The 14,526-nt window shown below is 29.6% G+C and overlaps 1 protein-coding gene across 4 annotated transcripts; it reads left to right on the top strand.

Annotated features, from left to right (window-relative positions):
* The first annotated feature begins 520 nt into the window (after window positions 1-520).
* Window positions 521-14,217, top strand: LOC134700226 (microtubule-associated protein Jupiter-like). 4 transcript variants are annotated; one of them, XM_063561585.1, is made up of 8 exons: window positions 521-711; window positions 1,684-1,949; window positions 3,232-3,273; window positions 4,888-4,962; window positions 6,426-6,641; window positions 9,641-9,679; window positions 11,077-11,117; window positions 11,753-14,217. In XM_063561585.1, the coding sequence occupies exons 1-8, from the start codon at window positions 548-550 to the stop codon at window positions 11,822-11,824; spliced, it is 915 nt and encodes a 304-aa protein (XP_063417655.1). In that variant the 5' UTR covers window positions 521-547; the 3' UTR covers window positions 11,825-14,217. The 4 variants fall into 4 exon arrangements, with proteins under 4 accessions (XP_063417655.1, XP_063417657.1, XP_063417658.1 ...); XM_063561587.1 differs by lacking the exon at window positions 3,232-3,273; XM_063561588.1 differs by lacking the exon at window positions 4,888-4,962.
* Window positions 14,218-14,526: the final 309 nt, after the last annotated feature.

The following is a 14,526-nucleotide window of genomic DNA, read 5'->3' as shown; positions in this document are numbered from 1 at the left end:
TTCGAATCCCATTACGATGCGGTCTGGAAATCACAAAATAGAGGATTTCTACAACCACATTTTAAATGTAAACAAACCCTCGTGGCATTGTTTTGATCATTTGATTCCCGCGAAAATAATAGGCGCAAATATAGATTCTGATTGGTCAATTGATCTGCGACAAATCGAATTTCATACGAGGTCACGCCTACTCAAATAGTCATGCTTAGACATGCAAACACAAAACATAGCATGTAGATTCAGATTTAAAAAAAATATTTATAGAAAAATGCACCCAAATTAAAATAAATTCACAGCAGCAATTTACAAATTCGTGTCTGCTCGAAGTTCTTCAGTCTAGCAAATGGTTTTTTTTAATGTAAAAAAATAGTCCGTCTGAATGTGACAGAAGCTCATTTTCTGATCATTCTTTGAAGTGTCAGAAGTCAAATTTCTTTAGAGCATCCACATAAAAACTGAGGAAAAGTATCAAATAATAACAATCCATTAAAATGCACTATTTTTCGTATTTGACCTTAATTTTTAGGTCATTCCTACGGTTACCTGGATGACATCATCGGTATGCGTGATTTCGAATCGCGCAACTCCTCACATCCGTCGGCACAGGAAAAGTCTTGAAAATAGCCAGCAATCACCGTTTACCATAAAATTCAAAATGACGACCACAGACTGTTATACAGGTGTTGGAGATGGAGAAAGAAATAGTTCAAGGTGTGATTGCTCGATAGTTAAAACTCTTTTTTCATGATCGTGCAAAGTTTCAGGTCACGTCGACTAGACCGGCTAAAAATATTCACTCCCCCCTTTTTTCAAACAAACTTGTGAATTTGTAATTCTGTTTTATTTTGGTCTGTATCTTCAAATCAAAATAAAATTGCTTAATAGAGGATTCGAGATCACTCTGACCATTTTTGGGAGACAAATAAGCATCAAGCAGAATGGCTATAAAAAGTGGAATGAGCAAATGTCTGAGCAAAATAATTTATAATAGCCTATTTCTTTCTAACACAAATGATTCAAACAGCTTTTGATCATTTGTTTCTAACATATGTTTGCAAAGTTTACGAGTAACGCAAACTTTGACAAACGATGCACTCACTAAAAATTATTCTAGAAAAATATGAAAAATTGTGACCAAAAACAACAACTTTGAACAAAAAATATTTGTTAATTGACATTTTGACAAAAATTATTCACATAAATTTATTTTGAAAACATTAACCAGGCATGGGACGGAAAGTAAACATCAGTACGTTGATGGTTTTCTGTAACAAAAGAAGAAGAAGAAGAGTTTGTTGTCCATCGTTTGTTACAATTCATTCCTTTCCGACTTCAACCTGATTAAACAATGTATTTATTTCTACGTTTGTAAAAAAGTCTGTTTACCAACAACTTATGCATGCATTATTGAAAGTTCAAACAGGTATTTGACTTCTTCACACACTAAAAAATGACCTCAGTTCTTGCTATTAAAATAAAAATAAGTACTAAAATGCAGTTTTCTGCTATGGGAGATGTCTCTTTAAAACATGACTTGTATGTGTATTGCATTATATAACTGTAAAAATAACTTATACAAAATTACTGTAACTTTATCGATAAGGAAAATACTTCAACTGTCCCTCCATAATCATGTTTTAATTTACTAAGTAGTTGTTATAATAATTATTTTGTACATTCCAGAGTTCTGAGACCTCCAGGTGGTGGATCAAGTGATATTTTTGGATCTGGTTCAGTAGGACACACCAAATCTGCTGCAGAGGAACAGAAACAGAATTCTGCAAAAGCTGCTGCAGGTTCTAATATATTTGGTGGACCAATGGACAACTCAGAAGATGGGTCTGGAGTGAAACATATCAACAGGAAATCACAACCATCAAGTCAGTCAACTATTTTTGGAGGTGGACCTTCAGCAAATGCATCTGATTTAAAGAAAAGAGATAAAGAGGGTAAAGCATTAGAACAGATATGATAACTATTTATTGACATTTTTCTTTCAATAATTTTATTTTTTTTTAATTCTTATTTTCCAACTACAGCTTTTAGAAGTCATTTATATATGAAGACACAAAAACAAAATGATGGGGTAATTATGGTAGATGATCATTTTGATAAAACAAGTCAAAATTTATGAATGACTTCAAAATTGAAAACTTGCGCACTCGAACAAACACAATCTGGTGAAAAAGTATCTATACATTATCCATTTAATGTTAATTATTGATGTCTTGTTTGATGTTGAGCTCACACTGTATTTTGTTATTGTATAAATATGTTTCGTACTTTAATATCAATATTTTTACTGTTTCACAGGTTCTCAAAATGTCAGCAACAGTTTTATCACCAGCAAAAATACAAAATAATTTCTTTTAGTTAATGGAGGCTAGGCTGTTAATGTGAAATGTCAACTTCAAATATATATATATACTTTGAGAGCAATTTTATGAAAGAAATATGAAGGAAATATATAAGTTTAGGGACGGGAGTGACTGTAATAAATGAGATATGGGTGGTTGCATTTTCTAAGTATTTTTTTGGAATTATAAGTAAATATTCTATTTAATGGAAGACGGTATTAAAAAGTGCTTCCCATCCCCTATGTATTTAATTTTGGAACAGTCCTAAACATATTAAAGTGTTATCAAGGTAGACTACATTTAAATATTTTTACTACTCACATTTCAAATATTACCAGAAAAATTATGCGCCCTAGGTCATAGAACAGAGTCGCATCACATATTTCTAATGTCCTGATAACAATGAAAAGCAAGAATATTGTGTTCCTAAGACTTTAAAATGATAATTTTAGCCATTTGCATGAAAAACATAACATGTTTTCACTACTGTTTAATGCACTTTTTTCAACTTATTTAAGTAATCATTATTTTACAACAGTTGATGAATAAATCTGAGGATTTTCTACCAGAATATATTGAAAATCCAATAAATTAATGTCTGAATTGGGGGGGAAAATCTTGCAAGAAAGCTAACATATTGACAATGGTGACTGGTGTATCTGCAAAATAACTTCCAAGTGGAGTAAAGGCTGCAGTTATTTATCGAATAAAAGGAAGTGAAGACAGTTTGGGAGGGTACAATATGCAACATGTTGTTTGATTACCATTCCAAGATTAAACAAAATAACTTATGATGCGTAAATAACGAAGTACTACTCATGTATCTCAGATTTATTCTATCATCTTTTGTACTAACATTTGGTTCTCATTGCAGAGTACAACTACACTAATAAACACCATGAAACAAAGACTAAAAGTAAGAAAATGTGTGATTTGAATTGTATGATGGTTTTTAAAGCAGATTTGAGAATTCAGTGGGGCTACTTGTGGGTTTCAAATTTTCTTACGCACAATGGTATCAGTCGCTCATTTATTTAAAAATAAACCTAAAGAACTGTGATATCCTGCTTGCAGGGCTTGTTTTTATTTCTGCAACATTTACAAATCATTGAGATTTTAAATTTGATGTTCGAATGTTTGATTTGTATAAAATTAGAACTTGTTGATCTTCCAAATCATTCAGAATAACAGAACGCCCAGAAAATACAGGGGGGCACTTTCATGAATACTTCTGATAAAAAATCACTTTCATCATCACGGTCCATTTAGAATCATTGAACTAAATTTTGATGGACTGTATTGAAATTTGGTGACTCATTATCATGATTATATTCTTCTCGCTTTGTTTCATTTTAACAATTCTCAAATGGCCTTTTCTTTTGACTTTAAGGTACATGTATTTGAAATAGATGTGAAACCTGTGCCGTGGTAATTTATTTAAACACTAGGTGATTGGTTACAGGAACAAATAATACTTATAAATGAACCAATGATTAGACAGCATTTTCACTTTCATAAAGAGGCTACATGAATGATCAGAAGCTTTATTTTAGAGGCTATGATATGAAGAAGTTATGAAATACTTGGATATATGTTAAAATTCTTGCATGATGAGCATATCACACCTATTAGACTTAAAATTTATTTATTAGATTGAATGCAGGTAACATATTTGATTATAGCTAATTTGACTAATTTAGATCTACATTACATCTGTTTCTACCTGACTATTTAAAAAGAATTTTTCAAAGCAATGCATTTTTTTATGCACTAATTTGACTTATTGCTGATAAATATAACCATTTTTAGATCATGCAAATTTTGCTTCAAAATGATTGCAATCATTGTCTGCTTTTAAGAATTGTTTCTTAAGTTTAAATTTCAGCAATTCTAACTGCATGCCAGCATGATGGTTTAATGCATGACTAATATAAAATAATGTCATGGCTACATGCAGTAGCATAGTTTCCAGTCGCATTCATATTAATTACTAAAATTAGTCTCTGACATGCTGCATGGGTGATACAGTATTACTGCAGAAACCATTCAATTATTAACCTTTTGTTGAAAATGGTCAATTCATCATCAATCGTTTGGGGAAAAAAAATAGAATATTTTTTGATAGTTGTAGGCTTCATATCTGTTTAAGAATGAAAAATTGGTTCAATTATATCATTAGTCAAGCTGTTATACTGGAGAAATTTCTGTTCAAACTTAATATTTGGAAAATCTTATAACAATCTATACTGTAAATTCAGAAATAAATGTGATGTTTTTAATTGCCAAAAAATGTGACAGCTTTAAAATCACAATAATATATATAAACTCGCATTTTGAAATTTCTTATATGAATTAAACAGAATTTTAAGCAATATTGCAAAAATTGTAATCGCATTTCAGTCTAATAATAAGAACATGCAATAATTTTTGAATTTACAGTATAAATAAATGAATTGGCCACTTGGTTAATAGATGAATGGTTTCTGGTGTAAATGTAATGTTAAGCATGATCTCCATTAACTTGCTACAGGTGAAGAATTTCCTGCTTATGATAGATCTGTATATGCAGCTCAGATGACCCCTCAGAGAAGGAATATTCAGCAAGGTATTTATTAATGATGCACTAAAAGTTAAACCTTGTAGGGCCTTTAGGGGACTAGAATTTGAGGATAGGTGATCATGTTTCTATGTTGACAAAGCCATTTATTTTTTGCAGACAATTCATATACACAATTGTAACATCTTACTAGTCCACTTGCATGATCAGAAAGGCATGAAAGGACACTTCCCGAAAAAAAAGTATCTAAAATAATGTGTTTGTTTAAACTTTTTTGATTCTTAAAATTTTCCAGTGAATGAATTTAAATGCCAAGTCAAGTAAAAAGTAAAAGGAATAGAAAACCAAAAATTTGCAATATCTACCTAAAATCTGGTGGTCATCATCCCAACTTGCTTTTCAATGTTTTCAATGTTGAGCAAATTTGGTAATTTCAATGTATAATATATATATACTTTGTACTTATGAAGGAGATTAGTATGCCCCAGTTACTAGGCGAGGGGCATAAAATGCTACCCTTTGTTTGCCTGTACATTTGATTCAAATTTGTTTACTTTCTCTTACTCAAGATTCCTTCAGTTAAATGTTGTGAAACTTTTACACAATGTAAACACCATATAACAGATCAAGTTTTAATTTGGGTGGCATCACTTTTCAAGTTTCCCAATTATGTACCTTTATAATGTTCTACGAAGCGAGCATCTGTGTCCCATGTGGCATTCTCCATTTATGAAATTAAGATAGCCTGCTTAATCTTGTGGCTTACTGCCAAATGTAACATAAAAGAAATATGTCATCAATCATACAAAAAGTATCCCAGGTCTTTGTCAAGCAATCATGCTCTAGTAAGATGAATAATTTATTTATATGAATAGAAGCCTTTTATAACTTAAGGTTAATTACAGCAATCAGTAGGATGAATTATTCAAAACTGTTTTAAAATTGCCTGGTATAAATCAATACCAATATCAATGAGCCACTTTAAACCCTTTTGACACAAAGGTGATGTCTTTTATTATAAAGTATTCTAAACTACAATGTTGAAAAGTAGCTATTGCTGAAGAAATGCTAAGATAGAAAAGGATAAGAATAGCTTTTGCATAATAAATAATTTGGACTTTTAATGAAGATATTCCCTAAGCGTAGATCAATTCTAATTTATCTGTTTCTGATCATGGACAGGTGTTATTTGAAAAGGATGGACAATTAGAATTGAAAGTAGTGGAGAGGGGAGAAGTCATTTTTGACAATCCCTTAAAAAAATGACTGAAATTAAACAAAAGGTGCAACAAACTAGATGAAAATTTGGAAAACTGTTTCAGAAACATTGTCTTTTAAAATAGTTGAATGATTATTCAAGAATACAAAATCTATAATGAGGGAAGAATTTTTATTCAGATATAAAATCAATTATTATATTGGTCCCACTTATTTGTATTGAAATACATGTATGCTGGAGAGAAATATAATTCAGTTTCTAGTTGTTCACTTTGTAAATGTTTATGATTTAGTTTCAAGCTACAACCCAATAACAAATGAATCCTATACTGGCGAAGAACAACAACAAGACCAACAAGCTACAGCGAAGAGACGTGGACAAAATAATGTCAATACAGTCTCGAGTTATAATGTCATCACTAACCATTCATACGAGGATGAAAACAGTTATCAGCAAGCCACGCCCCAAAAACCTGGCAAAAGAACTTTGAGTAATTCAAAAGAAGAAGGTGTGATTTTGTTTTTCTTTTTGTTTGTTTGTTTGACGAATCCATATTCTGTTTTATGTAGTTTTGACGCTAGTATCACGTTAGAAATTTTCTCTGCTCTACAATTGATTCAAAATTTTGAGAAAAATCCATGAAAAATTGTCATCTTGAACATGTTAGTTTCTGCAACAATGTCAATTCAACATGTTCAATATTTAGAAACTCTGCAAATGGTTCAAATGTGATCAGTTTTTTTTCAAGCAAAAAGTCGAAAATTTAATAATAACAGCTAGACGAAAAGAAAATAATATTTAATTACCTTTCAGATTTGCATGGTTGTAATGGGTTTAAATTCTCTCTTAAAATTATAATTTTTTTCTTGTGGATGGGATTTCTTGTAGAGCTCTGATTTTAGAACACACTAAACCTTATTATCTCTCCACTTTCAAACTGACCTCACTTTGTTTAATTTTGTTTTAATTGTACCTCTTGTTGGATGTGGTAGAGGGCAAGTAAAAATTTGTCAGTTACTAGGAGTTGGATCCATCAGAATTTTATGAAGAAAAAACTGCCATTTGTATGGTCAATAGATATCTGGGAACTCCAGTAAATACATGTATACCAGTTGGCTTTAGCTAATATTTTTGATTTTGGATGGATCTGTATATCTTTTTATACCTTCATACCAAATTTGTCCACACGAAAGTGGGGTTATTGAGACTACATATTTAGAGCAACCCAAAAAAGAAGTTGTTGTACAGTTCAACGTTCAAAGATTGCATGTAACCTCTTAAGTTATCATAATTCATTGATGCCTAAATAGTTCACCTACATAATAACATGATTACCGATTATATCTTAAAGTAGCACACGAAGGTATATTTTTTATTGCATATATTTCAATTCACTAGTTGCAAAATAGCTTCTATGCAAATTTTCGTAAAAAAATCACTGGGATAAAATTTAAAAGGGCATTTAAGGTGGTACCTAACACTACAGGGAGATAACTCTGTAAAATTAACAGAACTTTTAAATGACGTTGTGTTCATAAGGGAATATTAAGCTTCTCAATGATCAAAATAAGTGTTTGTCAAACTGCTATATAACCAGTGTAATTTTTTCTGACTAAACAGTTGGTTCAAATTTTTTGAAATTTTTATATTTTTGTCAAAGGGTGAAAGTAAATACTTTGTCAAAATTTTAAGAAAATTAAACGAGCCAAATTAATTTTAGTTGAAGTGTTAGGTACCACCTTAATACACTTGAGTTTTTTGTAAAACTTGTTATATTCATTGTACCAAGACAAAAAAACAAAAAATATTTCACCCACTTTCACAAATTAAGGTAAGACATCTTGTAGCAAATATCAATAAGTTTATGACCTTGCCCTTTGTTCATATCTTAATATAAATACATGTAACAAAATCTCAAAATAAAGATTTTCTGACAGTCTAAAATTTTCATAAAATGTAAGAAGTTAAAAGCCCAAAGGTGCATTTAAACAATAACACTTGTATTTGACAGCCCATTGTCTTCTGAAAATATAATTGGAATTGTTTTGATAGTATTGAAATACCTTTTGATTTTCAAAATCCACAGTTCAAAAGAAATGGCCTTAGTTATCATACCTTCTCCTTTCATCCAATTTGTATTGACATGAATAAATGTAGTGTGTGACCTACTGCTAATGATTTTGCTGTGACTTGTACACACGTAGTGTGTGACCTCCTTTGCATGATCTTGCTGTGATTTGTGTGTTGTTTCACAAACTTTAGTACTATCATTAAATATTCAATACTCAATAGCATGCTCTAGATATTAGCGTTCACACTGTATTTATTTAAGGCAATGAACACATGATTGGGTGTTATTTCAGATACTATAGTTATGAACTTTTGTATGCATTTGAATGAATTTTAAAGATGAATAAAAAAACAATGAAATGTTAAACTTTTGAGGGGTTTTCCATTCAGTAAAAAAAGTTATTCAATTTTATATCCAAAATTAATATGTCCCAAGATTTTTGTCAATTTGTTTTTTATAGAAATCTGAAAATAACAGCATTTACTGTGACTTGATCTTAAATGTAATGATTGGTTAGTTATTTTGCATGTATGATGAAGGTATATATTCATTACTAACATTTAGAGTAGATAGAGAATGGAATCTAGGACAGATTCCCTAAATGAAGTTGTGTATAGGGTATACTGTTATGTAACTTCCACTTGTATTATACATTGTATATGGTGTTACAATGCTCTCAGAGTCTGTATATTATACCTTTCAATCTAAGTTAATATGCCCTTCAATGATTACCATGTACCATTGTCTATCCTTTCATCCTACTACCTCTTGCTATTACTCAAAACATGAAGGAATATAATAGAATTTTTACACAAGGCTTGGTTTCATTTTTGAGTTGACAACTCTTAAGAATTTTGTTTTTGATTGTCATGGTTTCAATTTATTTTGAAAATATGACAGTTTATGAAGATGTCTCATGATGGCTAAAGTTTGCCTTAAATTCAATATGTAAATTTTTGGTTTTATATTTTAAGGTATTTTGTTTGTACAATATTAAGATTAGAGATGTAAATTGCTCATCTCATTAAACATCACGAACATGATTCATGAAAAGCTAGTTTTGATCTTTCAGATCAGCTAAAAATTTTACATTATGTTTTTAATAGACATGCAAATTTTTGAATTTTTGTTTTTTTGAAACATACATACATCATGTACATTGTAGGTATTTAAAATTTACAAATATTTTTAAATGTCCTGCTCTATAAAGTTAAATAAGTTTTCTATTGTATGTGTATTGCAATCTTTGTAAAGCAAGCTATCTTTAAATTGAAAAATAAATAAATTGTGACATTTATTGACTCTGCATATTATGGTATTATTTTGGTTATCACTTTAATTAAAACAAGAGAATTCTTTGATCAATTAAAATAATGATTTTATGTAGTTTTTAAATAAGTGGAAACATCTCCCTTTTAATTTTGATTTGTTTATAGGTCATTCCCGAGTTGCAGGACTTGAACAAAAAAACACAGGTATTTTTATATGCCCAAAAGCATATCTTGCAAGTTTTTCTGCAAAAAAAGTTTATGATTTTTTGTTTGTTATTTTAAAGCTATTAGAGTTTTACTTTATGTTTGTGCAATTTTTAAATGTTGCACACTAGCTCGAGTATATTTGGATCAATTTTCTTCAACACCTGCACTGTTGTTGTGAATTTATGCTGGTTATTTATGAAAGAAAAGAAGTCGGTGAAATTAACGAGGCATTTCGACCTCAGTTTGGAAATAAAGTGTATGTTAAAAAAAACAATGAAATTATAAGAGAAGCTTGATGATAGCTATTTGTATAATCCAACCAAATATATGTGTGCATGGACTTTTCAATCAAATTTATAGTTAAAAAGTTAAAGTAAAACAATAAAAATCATAATACCTGGACAAATTTTGCCATGGTTAGTTACTCTTAAACTGTTTAAATGTGAAATTTCTTTTTTCTTTTTTGAACACCTTTCACCTCAGTGAATTTTGCACAAATTTAAGAACATATATATATTATTTTATTATGAGGTACTAAATTTGTTTTGATGGAAAAACTTGGTTTACAGAATACTTTTTAGTGTGTTATTGCACAATTTTTTTATGGTAATGTGGTCTTAATCCACTAATTTTGGAGATATAGAGTTCTTAATGCTTAATAATTGTATAGTGCTACAATGTAAACATGGTAACAAGGCTTCAAAATTTGTTAAAATGAAAATCTTTGACTTGGATCGTTTTTATTGCACTTCAAGTTGAGTTGATGACAAATGTTGAAATGAACTACATAATGATGTTTTTCCAAGAAATGTAGTTAGCATCAAAGACGAATCTTTATTCTTTTTATAGCATGGACAATGGTTGTACAGCAAATCTGACTGCAAATAATTTGTTTATAGTATATATAATGACTATTTCAAATATTTATATCATATATCTAGTTTGTAGGTAGTAATCTTAGATACAGAACAGGATTACATCTAATATATATACAAATATTTTTTTTTCATGTCAATTAAATATATATTTTTTCATTAAAGGAACAGCGAACAGGTAAGTTAAGTTGTTAATTCCAAAATGTAAATAAATTATACAATTAAGGTTTTAACATGCATCAGAAAAACATGATATTTATATTTCAGCAAACAGTGTGAGCTCAGCATGTTAAGCCTCAAATTACTGATATGAGTTAATACTTCAAAATGTTTTTTTTTTTGGGGGGGGGGGGAATTTTCCTTTTGAAAAAATTATAAAGACAAGACACATTTTGAAGTGTAAATATATTGATATGGGTCTAGAATTTTTAGAGTTTGGCAGTGTTGCCCGATTTTTCAGCATAGACATATATATTTGATATTTATGTTAGGCTAAATATATCTTGTTTTTCATTTCAGGAACTTACAACCCAATAACTGGAGAACTTATCGGTAACAAGGTAAGATTCTTAAAAAAAAAGCAGGTTGTTAAACTGTTTGCAAATGGTAAAACATAAAAAAATTGTTTGGTTGCACAAATATTACAATAAAAAGAATTGATTGATGGTCATTTTAGTGTTAAATATCTTCTACAAGGAACCATTGCAGTATGTAGCAGAACATGGTATTTTAGGCCAGAAATTAAATCAGATATTCTTATTACAAACTGAATCACCCTTCAATTAAAAATGTCTATGTTAATGAAAATGCAAAGATAAGAAGTATTTCAACAAGATCCTCTTGTGTCAATAATGATGTGGATTTAAGAAAATATACGTCTTCAAACAGACTTAAACCTTTATCAAAACAATATTGTATATTAAAACATGATGTGGTATGATTGCCAATGAAACAACTTTTCTGCAGAGACCAAATTATGGTCACAACAGCCTTCAACAAAGAGCAATCATGTAGCAAGCTATGGAAGCCCAAAAAAACAAATGTAAAAACAAAACAAACCAGAAAAAAACCAATGCCAAAACATGAAAAAATGGGAAAGAAATGTTAGAAATCTAACATCAATTGAACTTAAAGAATGTATAATATATATATATGTGATTTACCTATTTAAAATTTGTTACTACTTATATTTCAGGATGATGGGCCACAGAGAAATTCCTCAAGAGTTATAAACCCACCAGGTGGTAAATCAACAGGATTATGGTGAAGATAGATACTGGTCAACGTCAACAGAGTCTCATTGATGATATATGACTGCTTGTTCTTAATTTAATATGCAAAGGGTATCGACCTGCTCACCAAGGGACTAGAAACGTTTTATTTGTAATTGTTTGAGACTTGTGTTGAAACTGGTTGTTTATATTGTTTCTATATTGTATAAATGTGAAGCTACCTGACTTCCACATCAGAAATGTAAAATATGATCATTTGGTAAATACTGGCCAAATTATATAAAGGCAATTGTAATTTTCGGCTGTCAAGTTTGACGCGGAAAAAAAAGTAATAGATATTAAGCTCCTTTTTTTGTAAAAAATTATAACACATATATTTACTTTCAATCATCAAACTAACACTAGACATCTTTGGGGTAAAGAACTGGGATCTGTATATACCAAAAACATATTTTATCCAGCACAAAAAATTTCATATATCATAACTTTTGCATCAGTCTTTTCAGTGTAAATATTAGCTATTGCGAAACAATGGTATTTAACACATTTTTGGTCTGAATGAATTGGATTTGTTGTCGTATATGAAAGTCTGTTTTTAATGCATTGTGTTCACTTTTAAAATTATTAACATTCCATTGACTTGTAAAAAATACACCTTCTTGCAAATACACCTCGAAAATGAAAAAAAACACACGTGGAATTAAAAAAAAAATCAAGAACATGTAAATTATTTTTTACTGGAGGGAATTTTATGGAAGCATGGTCATTTATAAAAATGGTGGTTCTGTCCATCTAAGGAGTGCTTTTTTCAGATTTGGAAGTCAGAAGACAAATGTAAAGCAGATATATTGTGATATTTATTTATTTGTCAAACCAACCCTATTTTTATACTGTATGTGTATAGACTTGTTACATAGCATAGGGATCAAGGTTTTCACTTTAATAACGGCTAACCATATATCTTTTGTGAATTATCATATAAAATGCTCCATGGTGTCTCAATTTTTTTCTTTAAAATTTTAGTGCTTTGATCGGAATCTCAAATTTTAGTATTTGTGTATTTTTGAAGGTTGTTCATAGTACAGCTGTCAAGGTAAAATTAAAAATTAAATTGTTGATTTACATTTTTGTATAAATAAATGCTTATCAAATGCTATGTCAGAATTTAACCTAGTGTTCAATTCATAATATATAATAAATTTGTACATTTTACCTTTACTAATTAGTGCATGTATTTTAAAATGTCAAGCTGGCATTTGATTTGCCATTTCAGAAGATTATGAACATACATCCTAATGGTATAACATTAATTCATTGGCTTTATGGCCATTGTTTATGGATATTCTAAACAAAAAGATAAACTTTTACCAACAAAAATAAATGCAGATTTTTTTGTCAATTCCAACTGTTTGAGCTCTTTGCATTAAGTAAAGTTTTGTTTCAATAGTTTTGTATATTCTAAAATGATGAATTGTGTATATACAATTATGATAGCAATATCCCAGCTCTGCTGCAAGATGAGGTGCAATAAAGATATTGTTGAATGTCAGCATTTAGATACATCTTCTCAAAGTTTGTACACTATATTTTGCACCTTCATAGGGTCCTTGCCACATTATGTACTTAGCCAAATGTTTTTGACATATATCTGCTCAGGGCAAAAGAAAGGTTTCCTTCGAAGAATGATATAAATTGAATGGATCTGTTTATTCGTTTATTTTAGTTTTTCATCTCAGTTTTTTTTGTCGCTTGTATGGCTGATAATATAATATGTAAGAGTAATGACAAAAATTACAGCAATTTTGATCTCATTAAGCTGATTTTAAAAATTAATTCGAAAATAAATACTTAATAATCAAACCCACCAAATGAAAGCCATGTAATTTTACTAAAAATAGATATATTCAAATATTTTTTTTCTATTTGTGTGTTCCATTGTTTTAAAAAATAATAGATTTGAACACGAGTACAATGTATAAGTAAAACACAATAGCTATTTTATTTAAAGCAATAAAATACATATCTATTTTGAAGTTTATGCGTAAATGGTATGCTTGGTTTATAAATGTTGTAAAAACACACTGTGATTCACAAGTGCTTCTGGAGAAAATTGTATTTATTGATTTTGAATTAGACTAAGCATAGATATGAATTAGATTGCTTAAAGCAAATTATTTTTTCTACTATTAGTTAATTGTGTTGTTAGGAAAATTATCAAATTCTGCAGGAAAAAGATGAAAATTAGCCAAATTCTGAGACTGAACCATTATATGTTTGTACTGTATGGTTATTGTTGCTTCACATGTTTTTTTGACATTTGATATGATTTTTGAGGACCAGCTTTATGTTTCAATTCTCTTTTTACACCAAAATTATGTTAACATCTAACAATACAAAAACATAATAAAAAAAAACTTTACCAAAGTGATTTTGTAGTTTTATTTTTGAATTTTAGATTTGAACAGTTTATGTTTTGACTCAATAATGTAAAAAAAGTGAGACTAGGGTAGGTCAATGATATTTGGTACACAACTGTATTGAACCATCTCTTTTCCATTGAGATTGCTTTGCCCTGTCCCCTCAGTTATGGTTCAATGAATTTAAAACTTGTGCTTTGTTTATATTAGATTCAATTCCATTCTGACCCCTTAGTTATGGTCTATTGACTTGATAAGTTTTTTCACAGTTTCATCATGAACCATGAATAATACTTAGTATCAATTGTATCAGTATTTGG

This window comes from Mytilus trossulus, unplaced genomic scaffold, assembly GCF_036588685.1.
Source record: "Mytilus trossulus isolate FHL-02 unplaced genomic scaffold, PNRI_Mtr1.1.1.hap1 h1tg000128l__unscaffolded, whole genome shotgun sequence".
In the NCBI taxonomy this organism is placed as follows: domain Eukaryota; kingdom Metazoa; phylum Mollusca; class Bivalvia; order Mytilida; family Mytilidae; genus Mytilus; species Mytilus trossulus.
The sequence above is the reverse complement of the archived record's forward strand: the minus strand, read 5'-3'. Positions and strand labels throughout refer to the sequence as shown.

Coding starts and splice junctions, on each gene's coding strand:
- LOC134700226 (XM_063561585.1), top strand. CDS start 548: ATGACATCATCGGTATGCGTGATTTCGAATCGCGCAACTCCTCACATC. Junction 9,680..11,076: donor ACTTGAACAAAAAAACACAG/GTATTTTTATAT, acceptor TTTTCATTTCAG/GAACTTACAACCCAATAACT. Junction 11,118..11,752: donor GAGAACTTATCGGTAACAAG/GTAAGATTCTTA, acceptor CTTATATTTCAG/GATGATGGGCCACAGAGAAA.